We start from the raw sequence: 17,150 nt of genomic DNA, 5'->3' as shown, positions 1-17,150 counted from the left end.
GATTCCACCTAAAGGAATGTATCTCAGTAATTTACCTGAACAGCGTAAGTACTGATATACAAAGTTCTTCAGTGTAGAGTTGTTTAACATACTGAAAAACACTGGAAACAACCTAACGTTCAAAGAAGTCTGAAGAAATAAATCACAGCACATTGAGATGATGACTACAGTCCTTTTAAACCATATTTTTAAAGAATATTTAAAAATTTAAGAATCTAGGAAAATAGGCACCACACCTTTTAAAATGAAAAAGAAAATTCAATCAACTAAGGAAGTGCCTATTGACTGTTAGGCATGGGGTTTTTAAAACAGTAGGAACTGTTTGTCCCCATTAGAAATACGTAAGCATATGTGCATGAGAATATGTAAAAAGAAAAGGCATTGAATAGCTATAAATTGTGAAGTTAGAGACTATTGGGCATTGATGAGATTAAGGATGTTCTCTCCCCGCCCACCCCTTCCCACTTCTAAAGTGCTATACTTTTTAAATAGCCTGCTGGGAAGGGGACATTGGAAACCTGATGTGACATTCAAATTAACTGGTTAAATTCAAGATAAGAGAGGGGCAGAGTAAGGTTCACCTTGCTTGGGACAATGCCTCCCACATTCCTTTCTTGACACAGACAGACCTGGGCTCTGTCGGAACCTCTTCTTTTTGCTGAATGCCTGCACACCGATGCATCACATCCTAATTGCCCACCTGCCCTCCTCCGTATGTCCATACATTCTGTACTGACTGTCCTCAATCTTTATATTCCATACTCTGAACCCCAACTGTGCCTTCATTTCTACTTCCTAGTGTACCAGCCAAGTCCTGAAAAACAACTCAATCCATATGTATTCTTCTTATTTTTAATTCTGGGGTTTCAGTGTCAAAAATTAAACAGCAGAGAGCATCAATACTAAATCAAGACTGGCCCTTCTGTAATATAAAGGTATACCTCTATTATATTACAGAATTACCTATATTATTATTCCAAGGAAGAATTTCAACAAAATTTGATATTTGTAATCTTACCCTCTTCTGAAATCCTACAGCTCTTTTTTTATAGTACTATAAGGACAGATGTGATGAGGGATGAACTTGCCATTGCCCCATCTTGGCTGGTACCTTGAGGCCACGAATCATGTCTTACTTATCCCATGATTCCTCAGGCTCTGGAGTATGGCTTGCACAGTTTACACTTTCAGTCTGCCAAGGAAACAAATTACCTTCCAAAATGCAGAATTTCAGTAGTATGTATTCACATTTATATATTGCAAAATGTGACTTTCGTCACATTCTTGAGTTAGCTAAGGCAATATTATATCAGTAGGGTACAAGAAACTGTACTCTGTATAACCATCACCATTTGCTTAGATTCGAGAGTAAACTCCAAAGATAAAGTCATAGCAGTACAGGTGAGTCACAAGAGGAACACAGCAAGTCTCTCTTAAGAGGGCAGTAATTTGACAGAGAAAAAAGAACATCCCACAAAACAAGGTTCTCATGATGACTCGAATTACACAGAAGCATAGCGTTCATGGTGATACTGTCAGTACCTGTTTCTGCAAGTATGTTCACAAGGTGTCTGCTGCTTCAGGTAGAGATTAAACAAAAATAACTTCCTGAGTCACGGGCCTGGCAACATGTGTCCCGCAACTAAGGGTGTAGTAAGTCAAAGGCTTAGACAGGTTGCATCCTTTCCCAGGTACCACGAAGATAAGCAAGGTTCTTCACATGTTCATCAGCAAATGTACTGACCTGGTCGTGAGTGAGCTCAGCTGGCACTCACACTGAAATCTCCTAATATGAACCGAGGTGGGCACCTGGGGAGCCTCCTTCATTAGAAGCCAAGATTCATGAGCGGAGCTACTTTGAACAACGAGGTCATTGTGACTCAAAACTGAACCCTGTCTTCAGTTTATTTCCCTTTCTAGGGCTACAAAAATAAATCAATAAAATCTGCACAAACTCCCCTGAAAGAAATCACCTAACCTCATAAAAATGAGCCAGAAAATCTGAAAGAGGAAGCTGTCCATTCTCCACAGGTGCTAGTCTGAATCTGCACTCTTAACTCCCACTATTTAATCTCCAAATGGATTTATATCTACACCCTCTGCACCCCCGTCTCTACTTCAAAGACTACCTTGCCTGTGCCCTGGACACACCTGGATGCTGCCATCGCCTGGCTGTCCCTCAGCCCCATCCTTCATCTCTTTACCGGCTCTTTTCCCACAGGCTTCCTCACCCTCCACATCTTTTTACAGTCTTAGGCCTCAAACATGCACACACGCCTTTGAGGTGCTTTCTCAAGTCTTTAGTCTCTTCAAGTTCAACATGCCCCAAACTAACCCATCATGATTCTCTTTCTGACAATTTCTTCTTGCTGCTCTAGTCCCTGTTTCACCCCATGGCCACCCAGACAAGAAAGCTGAGGAGACACTTGGGACTGTTCACCACCAGCGAAGCTGACCGGACCCCTGTCCTCCAAAACATTTTTAATATTTTCACTCTGCTTTCTTTTTTTCTTTTTTAAAAGTATTTATTTATTTGGGTGCGTCGGGTCTTAGTTGCAGCAGGTGGGCTCCATAGTTGCGGCTCGCCAGCTCTTTAGTCGTGGCATGCTAACTCTTTTTTTTTTTCTCTTTTTTTTTCATGCTAACTCTTAGTTGCGGCATGCATGTGGGATCTAGTTCCCAGACCAGGGATCGAACCTGGGCCCCCTGCACTGGGAGCGTGGAGTCTTAACCACTGTGCCACCAGGGAAGTCCCTCACTCTGTTTCTATTACCAAATACTGGTGTAACTCTTACAAGTTTGTGCCTAAACTATTAGAACTAATCTGCCTCGACCTTCCTTGGGGTTCACCCATCACTTACCCCAACACACAGCCTACTCAAGGCATGTTGACCCTGCCCTCCACCATGTTCCCCCAACACTCCAGGTCTTTCATAAGGCTACATTTGCACCCCAGGGAAAGCCAGCAACCTTCCATGCCTGGCAAACCCCTATGCGCACATTCCAAGGCCAGTTCAATGTCACCACCCTTCTCCAGCCTTCCCTTGGGCTGAGTTAGTGGTGTTCCCTTTACTGTGGACACACAGTACTTCATACAAGTTTCCATTCAAATCAAGCCAGACAACATTTTACACCTGTTGTGTAAGAGGTACACTGTGCTGAGAGCTGGAAAATATAAAAATAACTAAGACCTGGGCTCTATCCTTATGGATATCTTCCAGATATGGAAGGAAATAATTATAGCACAGTGTAATAAATGCAAAGTATCACAGAGAACAGGACAGTTCAGCTGGGGTTTGAAGAATGAAGAGGTTGCCCTCAAATGGTTTTCTGAAACCACCCGCCTTTCACCTCACCCTCCAACTAGTGAGTGCATTAAAAGGACCTATAAATCATGTTTAGTTCTCAGGATCTAGTAGGCTGCCCAGCACACAGCAGGCGCTCAAAGCATTTCTCGAATGGACAAATAAGACAGACTGCACAGTTTATGAGTCATTCCATATCTGGAACAGTCTTCTCAGAATTACTTGCCAACTACTTGAGCAGAATTGTGTGGAATGCCTGCAAAATGATCAAGAATTCACAGTGATGATGTAAATGAGGAAGAAGAGAGAAGACGCTTGTCTCCCAGGTGCCTCTAAGACCCTCCCTGGTTGGCCTCATGCCCAGTCCCTGGCCCGCTGCCCCCCCACACCCCCCCCCCACACACACGGCAGCTCACTGGTCCTCAGGCTCCACCCCCCACTTCCTCACCTTGATCTTCGCACTTGCTGTTCCCTCCACGATAGCCAAATATTGCCCTCCTTCACCTCCATGTGTTGGCTCAAATGTCACCCTATTTAAAGATCTAACTCCCTTCCCTGCTTTTTCTCCTTAGCACTTATCTTACACACTAAACATTTTGTCCACGTGTTTGATTTTCCAACCAGAATTTAAGCTCCACAGGGGCAAGAATTTGTCTCTTTTGTGCACCTCTTCATGCCCAGCACTTAGAACAGTTCCCAGCACAAGCAGGCACTCAATAGATCCTTGTTAAATGATGAAGTGAGTGTGTCAGAACTACTGCGTGTACGCAACGGACAGAGGTCAGAAGCGTAGACCCTGGGACCAGGCTGTCGGGCCTGTTCCCTGTCTCCACCAATTATTAACTTTGTAACTTTGGGCAAGTTGCTTAAACTTTCAAAACCTCAAAATCCTCATTTGTAGAATGGGAATAATCACAGTACGTATACTTCATGAGTTGTGAGAATTATCCATTCAGAAAGCTTAGAACAGCTTTCATTAGCATTCAAAACACTTTACTAGTATTACTTTTCTTATGGCAAGAAACATTGAGATACGTTCTTTAAAACGTGGTTTAACTACATCCAAATAGAGAAACATCTATAAGCAACACATTAAAGTTGGCTTTTAGAAATAGTTATTAGATGATCATTTCCGGGTTTTTTTTTTGTTGTTTTTTTTTTGCGGTACGCGGGCCTCTCACTGTTGTGGCCTCTCCCATTGCGGAGCACAGGCTCCGGACGCGCAGGCTCAGCGGCCATGGCTCACGGGCCCAGCCGCTCCGTGGCATGTGGGATCCTCCCGGACCGGGGCACGAACCCGTGTCCCCTGCATCGGCAGGCGGACTCTCAACCACTGCGCCACCAGGGAAGCCCCATTTCTGGGTTTTAATAATTAACTTCTGCAAGCGTGAATACATTTCTCATAATTTCACTTGCTATCTCTCAAACTCTTGCCTAGAAAGGCCAAAATGATACAAGAGTAAATTGAAATGATTTTAAAATCAATCTAACACTAAATGAACAAGAAATCAGTTTCCAAAAACAACTGAGCAGGAAAGAAGAGAAACCTATAAGGGTAGGCAAGTCATTACAGGTTTGGGATGTTTATTTTACTAACCCACAATAAAATGAATTAACAGGAAGGTTTACCCTTTTGAAATGGTCTTCAGTTTTCTGCTAAAGAAACATCTCTTTCATGAGGCCTTTCTTCAGGCTCTGCTATGATCAGATGGGCCCCTGAACATTCTTTTCCTCCAAATCCTAAAGCGCTTAAGGGCCTTTTCCACACCCCTTACAGATCCCTTTGTGCTGCTCGTTCGTTGCTGCAGGAACATGCATTCACCCTCCCCAGGCAGTTTAAAGGAGCCCCAGGGCGGGGGTTGGGAGGGTATATTTTGTTCTATTTCTGTAATCCTACCTGGCTCAGGCTGGTCACTGGCAGGTCAATTACATGTGTGTATGAAGGAACACACATATTTATAATCTAAAACCTGGTAAGAACTGGCATTACCTCTGAAAGAGGGTGGCAGGCGCTCTCTGAAGGTGCCTGACTGGATCTCAAAGTATTTCCGAAGCAGTTATTTATTCAGCAGCATTAATCTGCAATGACCATGTAAAGTCATTTACATCATGGTAAATTGATATCTAATGTTAAGCCAAGAGCTCGACAAGAGAAATGCCACAGTTTCCGAAGTATCCAGCTGAGCATAAGAATTTGAATTTTTCCAAAACTCACGGTCAGACTGAAAGTGTTTCTTTAGACTAATAACGTGAAGGTTACGAGCATGGACTCCAGAGTCCTGTTACCTGGTCTGAATGTACTACCTCTGCCACTTTCTAGCTGCATAACCTTGACAAATTATTTAACCTCACTGTGATGGCTTCCTCTTCTATAAAATGCAGATAAGCCTCACAGAACTCTTATGAGGATTAAATGAATTTATAGGTGAAATGATAAAGACAAAGCCTGGAACTTGGTAAGCATTTAATAAGTGTGAGCTTCTATCACTGGCATTATAATTATTATTAGAAATAGTTTTCCTTACTTATCTCATCTTATTTAATTAAGTGGTTGAAACACATACATACTCCAAAGAAACAAAGATAGTTTAGATCTGGTTTGTTATAATCACTTATAATCTGGTTTCAGATAAACTTCCAGATTTTTTTTTTTTTTTTTGCTGTACACAGGCCTCTCACTGTTGTGGCCTCTCCCGTCGCGGAGCACAGACTCAGGACGCGCAGGCTCAGCGGCCATGGCTCACGGGCCCAGCCGCTCCGCGGCATGAGGGATCCTCCCGGACCGGGGCACGAACCCGTGTCCCCTGCATCGGCAAGTGGACTCTCAACCACTGCACACCACCAGGGAAGCCCCAAACTTCCAGATTTTGTTAAGTTACTTTTTTATTTCCAGTTTTAATGAGCTGATTGACATACATCACTGTGTAAGTTTAAAGTGTACAGCATAATGATTTGACTTAACGTGTATTGTGAAGTGGATTACGGCAGTAAGTTTAGTTAACATCCATCACCTCATCTAGATGCAATTAGAAAACTTTTTTTCCCCTTATAATGAGATTTACTCTTAGGACCTACTCTCTTAACAACTTTCCTATATATTACACAGCAGAGGTAACTACAGTCATCATGCTGTACACTAGAACTGCCAGACTTTGACAAGTGAAATGGAAAAGTGCCATTGGGTTTAATTACAATTCTTTCTCATATTCATTTCAAAGCTTCAAGAAAATGGCAATTTCAACTCCAGGTCTGGTTTTCTACTTAGTTCTCTGAAAGGATTTATTGAAAACCCCAAGTTGGCTGGAACATTTCTGCTGGTTACCTTTCAGGAGACTAACTTTGTATGAGCACAGAGGATATCCATTTGGTTTCAATTTTCTAAGACACAAACACTTCATTGTACAGTAAATGGCAATATGCGCTCAATGATCCAAAAGCACATTGTTTTTGCTTCTTGATTTTCTGTTCTACTTTTAACTCTGTGACGATTAAGTTTCCTGTTCTCCACGACAAAACACCTCTCCATCTACTGTGAGTGTCCAAACAAGTTAGTTGCTATTAATATTTTAAAAACATAACACAGCATAATCAAGTTAGTCTTCCAACCACTAAAATAAAAAAACTCAAATGCAAATCCACAAAATTTGTTTACACTGATTTTTTTTTCCATTTATATATGGAAAATCACCAGGTAAGAGATAATTTAATTTTTAACTTGGATTGAAAACTCTGAATGCATAGCTTAGTTATTAAGCTTATTTATACAGGTTAATAAAAGCTCAATAAATTTCCTGTCTTTTCATTAAGACGAAGCAGACCTAGTTTTCCCTCTTTAAGGCATGGCATTATGTAGCATACAGTAAAGGGACTTCAAAACTGTGTCACTCCTTGGTGGGATCATCTACATAAAAGAATCGCATCATTTACAATACATCCTGGGTACTGGCCTAATTTCTTAAAAGTGTGCGCTTCAGGTTTTCTGGGATTCGAGCACCATGTGGTCCAGAGAATCACACTAGTAGCAGCCACTACTCAGAAAATTAGGTGAGCTCCAAATTGTCCCTAGAAAGATAAGGACTGCAAAAGCTGACGGAGCCTGACATTCTCCAACCCTCCTACTTCACAGAAGCCCAGGGAGCGGAAACGACTAGCTCATGCAGCTCCCTGTGGCCATGGCGGTGCTAGAACGCAGCGCTTCTAACAAGAGGCCAGGATGCCAGCGGCCAGGGCCCTCTGGGCCGCCAAGCCACAGGTGCTGCTGACACCCGAGTAGGAAGGGGCTCCCCGTCATCTGGAAAATCCATAAGCCTTGTATAGCAGTGACAGTAAGAACCAAAGCTTTGATCTCACTTATGCCCCAACTCCCCAAACTGTGGCAACATCCAAAATGAGGAGTGTTGCTTCTCCCAATGTCTTCAGTGCCTCTTCTGTTTTCCTCCCAAAGGATGAACACTTCGAGCTGACAAATTCCTCCTTCCCACTCAGTTCCTCTGGGGATGGAAATGGAAATGTGTGCAAATCCCTCTTCCACCAGCCATACCTCTTCCTGGGTTTGCTCCCCAGGACCCTCAAGACCTTGGTGCACAAGGCCTGATTTATTTAGGCCTGAACCTAAGTAAATCATCCTTAAAACACGTCTGCATGTTATAAGCTTCTCACACGACAGCTTCGTAACAGGATTGGACAATAAAACCTAAAAATACTAAGGTGTAGACAGGTAAAGAGATCCCCTGAGGATTTAGTTGGTTTTGTTAGTTTCTGCAAAATGTTCTCACATGTGTGAACACATAAGTCTTGAGGCACTTTTTTTTCCCCCAGACCATTCAACAGCAGTCACTATGTTTACAAGGGAACTTACTTCTAAATCTATCTGACATGCCTTTCATTTGCTCAGTGTTGTACCTGCTCAAATGAGGGGTATTCCCTGCAGAGTGTTCTGGTCAACTGGAACGGCCAGCAGGCTTTTTGTTTTAGTCCCTATGAAAAGGGCTGCCTTTCCCATTTCCGGTCCTTATTTTAATACAGAGAAATGCAAACCTCTGCCAATTTAGGAAGACACTTAACAGCTACTTTGGAAGCTCTCAAATTTTATAAATCGAACATGACTTTACTACTTCTAATATACAAACCAACATAAATCAAAGTTTGTATTACAAAAGTTTAACTTCTTAGTCACCCTCACATCCCTGAAGATTTTATAGTACATCTTTCCGTAAAATTCAAGAAAAAAAACTAGTCTCTTCACACATGATGAAGGCACATTATGAAACTCGTATATCACACCAGTATTATTAAGCAGTTTACCATTTGTAAAACATTTCAAAGTGAAATGACAGACATTACATGAAATTTCTAAAAATCTTATATGTTCTGGTATAATGTTATAAGTCATAATTCTAGTTATTACTTTAAAATGTATATCTCAGAAATAACTAAAAAAAAAGAAAAAAGTGAAATGACTCGTATATAACCAGTGCCCAACTGTGTGTGTGTGTGTGTGTGTGTGTGTGTGTGTGTGTGTACGCATGCTTCTGAATAGCTTTTACGTTGCTTTATGCACATCTCTCTCTCCCCAACTAGACTTTATGTTACTCAAGGATCAGGGCTGTGTCTTAGACTTCTTTTTCAGTCTTCCCTGTGCAAGATGCTGGTCCACAAAAGGCTAAATGCTTTACTGACACAATGCATTAGAACTCTATAACCAAAACCGGTCTCTCTGCTGCCTGATAGGACTAATTTTACATTCAAATAATTCATAAGCTGCTATAAAACACAACTGAATTATTTTATGCTTACCAGAACTGGACACACGCCTTATCCTCTGGGGAGATACGGCTCGATCAGAGTTGAGATTTCTACTGTCACTATTCCGCCTCAAACATGAAACAGAAGGTCCCACTTTGGCTTTCGGACCAGGTGTTTTCCTCAAAATGGAGCAGTTGGGCTTGGCTAGACTCCTACCTGAGATGGTTGCAGTTTTTGAAGCAGAACCCTGTGGAAAAAATAATGAAGGTTTCAGTCCAGATCATACCTTCCCCACACCACCTCCTGGTGGGGTTAGGTATGCAGAAAAACACAATTTCTGTCTAAGCAGATATGCCAGATGGACATTTAGTTTTCATTTTTACTATAAAGAAATTTAAACTCTTCATAGTTTACTCTTTGATTCGTCATGATCTGCCTTTTGTCCCCATCAGGGAAACTGTTCCCAAGGTGACTGATGCCACAAATTAAATTCAAGCTACAGCTTTCAGTTCTTTCCGTAGAGGCCCTCTACATGGTCTCCAACGCTGATGATTCCATCATCTTTCTTTGGTTTCTCTCACAGAGCTCTCTCCTGGTTTCCCTTCTATCTGTCTGGTTATTCCATTTCTGGGTTCTGCTCTTCTATACCTTCAAATGCTGGTCATCACAAGGGTCCTCAACTTGGTCCTGTAAGCTTTCTCACCATATACTCTCCCCACATGATCTTGTCCACTCTTTCCACTGCCACCTAAACACCGCTGTATCCCAAGTCCTCATGTCCAAGCCAACATTCTCTCCCGAGTTCCCCATATATTCAGTTTCTTTCTTCCTCTGCTTCACTTAGCATCCATCAGGCACCTCGACCTAACAATGTTGACAATAATATTATTGTTATTTTTACTGATCAACCTACAGACCTTACAGAATGAAAAATAAGTTCGAAATGCACAATTCATTTAATCCTAATAACCCTACAAGGTTGATACTTCCATCATACTGCATTTCACAGCAGAAGAACATGAAGCAGTTTCTAAAACTCAGATTAATTTTACTCATCCATCTCACAACTTAGCTCTTCTCATATTCACCACCATGTGCCCAGGCACCCAACTCACACAATGAAAGCTATTTCTAGGGGCTTCCTTTCTTACCTCCTAAGCCCCTCTGGATGTCATTCTCACCCTTCTCCATCAGCCTTAGTACAGGTTGCATCATTTCTGGGATGCCTGGAACCATATCCAATTCACCTCCCAGTCCCCTGCTAAGGCGATCTCTCTCAAGCCCAAGGAGGCTTCCCTCCGTCTCCCAGATAAAGTCGACTCTTCCAAATAAGGCCCTTTGGATGTGGCCGCCCTGCCACCCTCTTCAGCTTGCTCCTTACTGGTCACGGTTCTGCACCCCCAGCTCCCATGATACTCACTACCCTGCGTCCCCTAACTGAGAATGTTTCTTCATCTTTGTACGTGTTATTCCTTCCACCCAAAATACCCTTCCATTCATCCTCGATCTTTAAGCTTCAGCTAGCGACCAACATGCTCTCTCCCCCAGAAGCCTTCCCTTCCTTGACAAGTGTCCCCATCGCCACCGCCCTACTCTACCGTGAGCAGGCTAGGGAGTCTATACACACTCCCAACTGAGGACCTAATACTACCCACTGTACTAGGCACTAGGTTCAGCCAGGGGCTGTGTCTTTCCTTCTCTAAATCTCAACCGTCACTGTCATATAGAGCACGAAGCAGGCACCCAATAAAGGTTCTCATTCTACGTGTAGGAAATGAGAGCCTGAGATGTGCTCAAAGAACAAAGTTCAACACCATAAGCTATAATTTGTATCCTCCCATCAGAGAAAAATTGAGCCTCACAGAGACTAAGTAACTTGCCTGAGGTTATTTTGCCAATGAATGGATGGAGGTACCATGTGAAACCACATCAAACTCCAAAATCGATGCTCCTAACCTATACGTTGACTATTCCCCACCAGGACCATTCTTTCTTTGCTTAATAAGTCGTAAGTGCAGGACTTCCCTGGTGGCGCAGTGGTTAAGAATCCGCCTGCCAACGCAGGGGACACGGGTTAGAGCCCTGGTCCGGGAAGATTCCACATGCCGCAGAGCAACTAAGCCCATGCACCACAACTACTGAGCCTGTGCTCTAGAGCCCACATGCCACAACTACTGAGGCCCGCGTGCTTAGAGCCCGTGCTCTACAAGAGAAGCCACTGCAAGGAGAAGCCCGTGCACCGCAACGAAGAGTAGCCCCGGCTCTCCGCAACTAGAGAAAAGCCCACGTGCAGCAACGAAGACCCAATGTAGCCAAAAATAAATAAATAAATGTATTAAAAAGTCATAAGTGGATAATTTCCCTTAGAGATACGTAAAGCCCCATGTTGACGACATACACTAGGTGGATTAAAAACTAAATTAAATAGGGCCATATCCTAAGAGAACACTGGAAAGCAACATAAAATTGGCCAAAAAAAGCAGGCGATGGACACAAAGATCTTCTCCCTCTACCATAAAACTGGCTAAGGTAATGCCCCAGAAAAACCTTTTAAAAAGTAAACCAAACTTTTAACCAACTTACAAAGTGAATCTTTAACAAATTAGATTTGTTCTGCCTTTCAGAACCAACATTCCATAGAATTTTGAAAGCCTGCAGTGTGTGGAGCAGAAAGGGCCAGGATTCAAGTCAGGGGACCTGAGTTTGAATCTCAATTTTACAACTTACCAGCTATGTGTGTGTGTTAAGTAAGCACTTAGGAAGCTTTAAACTGTAGCTAACAAATTTCCTGTTGTTACTGGCAAGAGTAAATGACAGTGTATAAAGCACCTGACCATTTCTGAGAAAATTAAATGATATAATATACATAAAGCACCCGAGCAAAGGGTTTGGCCCAGAGCAGTCATTGAAAAAAATATCCACTTCTTTCCATTTAGATAATTCACCATCCCTTTTATCTAACATACTATCACCAATATATAACCTCTATAACGGGGAGCTATACTCAACCTGCATCAAATTAAAGTCAAATTCCTTTTCCAACAGAAGCTTTCTGAAGTTTCAGGTAAACCCCGACCAAACAGCTGGGAGGTTGCAGGCAACCTAAGGATTCAGTGAACTCAAGGCCTAATTTGTCTCAAGACCAACAGAGCACATTGAAAATGCACATTTCTCCAGCACTGTCTCATCACAGAACCAGGGCAGATTCAGAGCCTCTGGGTGCTGCTGAAATGACTAAGAAACATAGGGATTTGCCTACAACACGACGCAAAGCCTCACTCATTCAACTCTCTACAATAAATACAATGCCTGTGGCCAGTGACGGTTTGCTGGGCCCCTTCCCCATGATACACGGAAATGTGTTAAGAGGTGAATAGTGATATTAGAGGGAATTGCACATGAAACATTATCATGGGGAAAAATGAGTTTTTAATACTCATCAACAAGTAAAAGTGTCAGTACTGAAAATATGGAAATCCTAACTGCAAGATTCCTAAGATGAAAAGTGCTTCTTTCTCCAGTACTGGGATCCACTTCAATGTGATGATTCTATCACCTTACTTCAGCATCACACCATAAGCCTGAAAGACAGGCTTTCATTCCGCGCATGGGAAATAGAAAGCTAAGGCTTACTCTCAATGCACATATCAGAAAAAGTTGTAATTTCAAAATTACACGACCAATTTATATGCAAGGAAAATGTTATTTAAAGAAACTTTATGCTAGGTTTTCTGACAGTTGGAGATCAGTGCACAATAAAAGTCTCCCATAAATCAAGGAGAAATAAATGTATTGTTTTCATGTATATGTATCTATAAACACCAAACTAAGAATGTTGCTTAGAATTACCAGAGGTTGTCATTTAATTTAACAAAGTATCTAATGAAAAATTGTACAAAATGAGTTTCCTAAGTCTGACTTCAAAAGGACTTAAAAATAAAAATCTGAGTTTTGGGCTTCCCTGGTGGCGCAGTGGTTGGGAGTCTGCCTGCCAATGCAGGGGACGCGGGTTCGGGCCCTGGTCTGGGAGGATCCCACATGCCGCGGAGCGACTAGGCCCATGAGCCACAACTACTGAGCCTGTGCGTCTGGAGCCTGTGCTCCGCAACGGGAGAGGCCACAATAGTGAGAGGCGCACGCACCACGATGAAGAGGGGCCCCCGCTTGCCGCAACTATAGAAAGCCCTTGCACAGAAACGAAGACCCAACACAGCAAAAATAAATACATTAATTAAAGAGCTCTCAGTGGTATAGCATAAAGAGAAGAAAAGCAGGGAGCAGAATAAAAGTTACAGTGAAAGACCATTTATATACTCAATTTAAAAAAAAAGAAAAAAAAATCTGAGTTTTGAAATAACGGACAGTCTCAGTGGCTTAGACATCATTGCGGCGGGCCATTCTTCCTAAAAGGAAGATTTACTATGAACGCCAAAGCATCTCTAAACTGAACTAGCTCAAGAATATCTTCCTAAAAGGACCTAACAATTCCCTATGCACCCTCAAAACACTTAAAACAGCCCTTTAACACTTCACCAAACTACACGTGTCGTTCCGCTCAGACATGAGCCCTCCACACAGATAACTCCCATCTGCCTTCCTACCCTGGCACCGACCTCCACTCCTGGCCCAGAGGACAGATGCCCAGGAAAAGCCTATGTGGGGCTGGAGATGCGTGCAAGTCCCCACTGCCGGAACAGCACTGAGGATGAACGCACAGAGCCCAGAGCAGCCTCCCAAATGCTTCCAACACTCAGAAAGCTAGCTTCTTCATGCTACAGTCAAAACTATATCCATGCTGGAAAAAACAAATCTTTGAACTGCATGTGAATTCTTGTTTAAATGGAACCCCCAAACATCTGCCAGGTACTGTATAAAACATACTACCTTTTCACTATACATGAATAAAATAGGTTTTATTCTAGTACCGGGAATCAATACATTAGGACTGCAAGAGACCTCAGACATCTACTAGCCAATCCTTTGACCTCTGCGTCTCAAAAGGTTACTTGCCCAGAGTTGCCTTAGCTAATCAGAGGCAGAATCCGGAATCCTCCTGTTCACAGGACAGGGCTCCACTACCTGGGGCAGCTTCCTCAACAGGAGACCAGGAATTATTTTTATCTTGATACTGTTTACCAGCACTGCCTAGCCATTTCTCAAATGTGGCCCAATACATTTGTAAGTTCATAAACAAAACGTTTATTTTTTCATAAATATAAAATATAATCAGATATTTAACTTCAAATAACTAATTACACTAAAATATTAAAGTAACCTGTTCTTTCAGCTTACTATTAAAAGGGATGTTGATACTCAATACAAAATACTGGACTTGAGGTTTTTCTGTTTTTTTTTATATGCAGGTAACCAATTAACATTCTAAAATGTACTGACAAGACACAGAATTACTGAATAACATAGCAATACCTGAAAGCAAATCTGCACACCTAGTTCAGCAATGTTATTGACTATTAGTGGATAAGCAATTGCTAATACATCTCTCCATTTCCACCACCATTTCCTGAAGCGGGCAAAAATTTCACTTACCAAAAACAGAGAACCATAGTCAAAGGTCTCATTCATAATTTCCTTTTTTAGCTCTTGTTTTGCCATCGGTGTCCCATTTTCTTTTTCACCCTTGTTTTCAGGGCTAATCCTATCGATGTTGGAAGTATAGGACATTTGCAAACATTCTGTGCTTTCCATTTTAATAGGGAGTTCACCTTTGACCTTCTGAAAAACTGCAGCCACAGACCCAGTCTCACATGCTGAATTGGAAGAGCTTGCTTTGTCAACGTCTTCCTGATTCGATTTCACGGCAGGTGTTGTTCTTAGAACTTTGTGTGAAACATTTTTAGAATGAGTTGTAACATGCACAGCCTGGCTCGTAATGAGTTTATTAAATTGCTGCTTATGTGTCTTGTTATTTAGGATTTCTGCTTTTGTGTCTGCATTCAAGTCAGATGTTGGTGTTTTTCTCAAAGCTGTCGACGGTCTTGAGGAAGACACTGATGAGGGTGATGAGGCCCCAGTTAACTGAGGTCGGGGTGCAGCCTTTGATAGAGCAGGGTCCTTGGACGGTAGCACTGGTCTGGATACAACTTTTGCTTTGACATTCTTGAAGTTTGGTCTTGGGTAACTTATGATTTCAGTTTTTCTAACTTTGCTGCCTAGGGGGCTATTCGTTTTGGTGGTTGATTTTCCTAGATTAGGTTTAGACATGTTCATCGGTGCCCCCTTCAAGTTTGGTAAACGTCTAAGCTCTCGATTACTCTTCTGCACTTTACTCCATTTCTCCGTCGCTTCAATAGGTGAGAGAGAAAAGGTTGCGTTTGTGGGTTCTAGGACTGGCGTGGACATGCAAACTATGTTATTTGTACTAATGACCATATCATCTGCATCCCAAGTCAGTTCAAATGACGAAGCCACCTTTTGTCCCGGCGGGCTATTCGGTATCAGTTCTATGGTATGATTTCGGGTTCCCAAATCCTTTTCATTAGAGGCAACTGGTGTGTCTTTAGCCACAGTGACTTGATGTTCTGGGTCTAGCACTTGGGTTTTGCTTTTATCAAAAGCTGGCACCAGTAAAGGGCATTCATCATCTATAAGACAATTGGACACTGTTTCTCTTACATTTTGGCCCATTTCCTTTTGCCCATATGAGCTCTGTGAATGTCTCTCACTATTTGGTTCATCTTTAGATGAACAAAAGAACTCTTGTAATACAGACCCACTGGGAACATCCATGCCATCAGAAACTGGTGTTAGAGCTTGTATCTCCTTTTCTCCGCCTAGTCTTTGCTGTGCCCCATCTGGGTACTCACTGGTGACCTTTCCCGAAGAACAGTGACAGTGATTTTCAGTATCTGGAAGAACCACATCAGTTTGCATCACCATGTCAGAAAATGCTGTGTAAGTTGTGTCTTGGGCCTGTGATGCTATAGCTTGAGGGTTTTCGAAGCTGTCTCTATCATAACTCATTTCTCTCACATATATCTTATCAGAATGGGAAGATGGAGGAACGCAACAGGATGAAGATGTATTTCTACTTCTCATGCTGGTTGGCTGCAGGCTTGCAGTGGCAGGCAAAGATTGACTCTTTCCAGTGGTGTCATGTGTTATGAAGGTACAGTTAACATTATCCACTTTCATGTCAAAAGTCTGGTTTAGCGCCAAGGCAGTAGGGTTTTCTGTACAGTTCAAATCATCATCGTTAGGATTCCACACAAAAGGCAGAGATGTCTCAACGCTCTGGTCCTGAAATGATTCTAGGGAATGACAACTGTTACGCAAATCTTTGGGTTCCTCTGTATTTACAACATGTGCAAAAGACAGACATGTGGAATCCTTGTGCATATCTAACATCTCCTTACTAACAAAATCACTTGAAGACTTTTGGTGTTCAAGTACTTCAACACACTGAGGGTTTAAAGAAATATTTTCACCAAAGGCCACAGCAGAGTTGGTTTCATAATCAACCACCATGTCATCTGGGTTGGCAGAATTCCAACTCACATTATTGGTTGAAGAGTTTTGGGTACATGGTGATTTTTGGTTGTATGCATATGTGTTTCCATTTTTATCACTGATAAATAAGGACTGCAGTTCATCTTCTGTCTTGTCATCTGAATTATCATCATTCATCCTGAAATATTAACTTTAAACCTCTGCCATTTTATTTCTTCTTTAAAACCTTTTAAATGAGAGGGAAGGAAAATGTGTCCATCTCCTAAGTTTTTCAGCAGAGTTGAAAGTTTCTTAGTCTAAGCTGTCTTGAACTTGAAATGATTTGTTGTTCCCTGGAAGAAATAAAATGTTTCACTCAAGTGAATATTAGAAAGTTAACAAGTCATCACTTGATTAATTTCAATTGCTTTCTTTTTACATTTAAAGAACCTACAACTATGGACAGGGGTGATTAAGATATTAGCTAAAGAATCACCCTCTTTTCAAACATATTTTTTCATTTGAGGAAATGGGCAGAATGGGCTGCTAAAACTGCCCCCTCCCATCTGAGATGCCTCTGCCCTCACTCACCATAATAGAGAAGGAGGCTAAATCTGACAATAGCCTTTCCTTCTTTTTGGTTGACAGAGTGAC

General features: G+C 42.0%; 1 protein-coding gene across 2 annotated transcripts in view; it reads right to left on the bottom strand.

Annotated features, from left to right (window-relative positions):
• The window catches only part of MTUS1 (microtubule associated scaffold protein 1), a 105,304-nt gene extending 88,420 nt beyond the window's left edge, over nt 1-16,884 (bottom strand). Inside the window, exons 1-2 of one of the 2 annotated variants that reach the window (XM_022571074.2) lie at nt 14,598-16,884; nt 9,102-9,297 (exon numbers count right to left, since the gene is read on the bottom strand). In XM_022571074.2, the coding sequence (XP_022426782.2) occupies nt 9,102-9,297; nt 14,598-16,694 (2,293 nt within the window). In that variant the 5' untranslated portion in view covers nt 16,695-16,884. The remainder of the gene's footprint in view (nt 1-9,101; nt 9,298-14,597) is intronic. The other variant, XM_022571072.2, reaches the window with a different exon arrangement.
• Between the last annotated feature and the right edge of the window lie 266 nt (nt 16,885-17,150).

The sequence above is a fragment of the Delphinapterus leucas genome, chromosome 21 (assembly GCF_059928025.1).
Source record: "Delphinapterus leucas isolate spDelLeu-1000000601 "Yukka" chromosome 21, BTC_Dleu_Yukka2, whole genome shotgun sequence".
Lineage (NCBI taxonomy): Eukaryota > Metazoa > Chordata > Mammalia > Artiodactyla > Monodontidae > Delphinapterus > Delphinapterus leucas.
The sequence above is the reverse complement of the archived record's forward strand: the minus strand, read 5'-3'. Positions and strand labels throughout refer to the sequence as shown.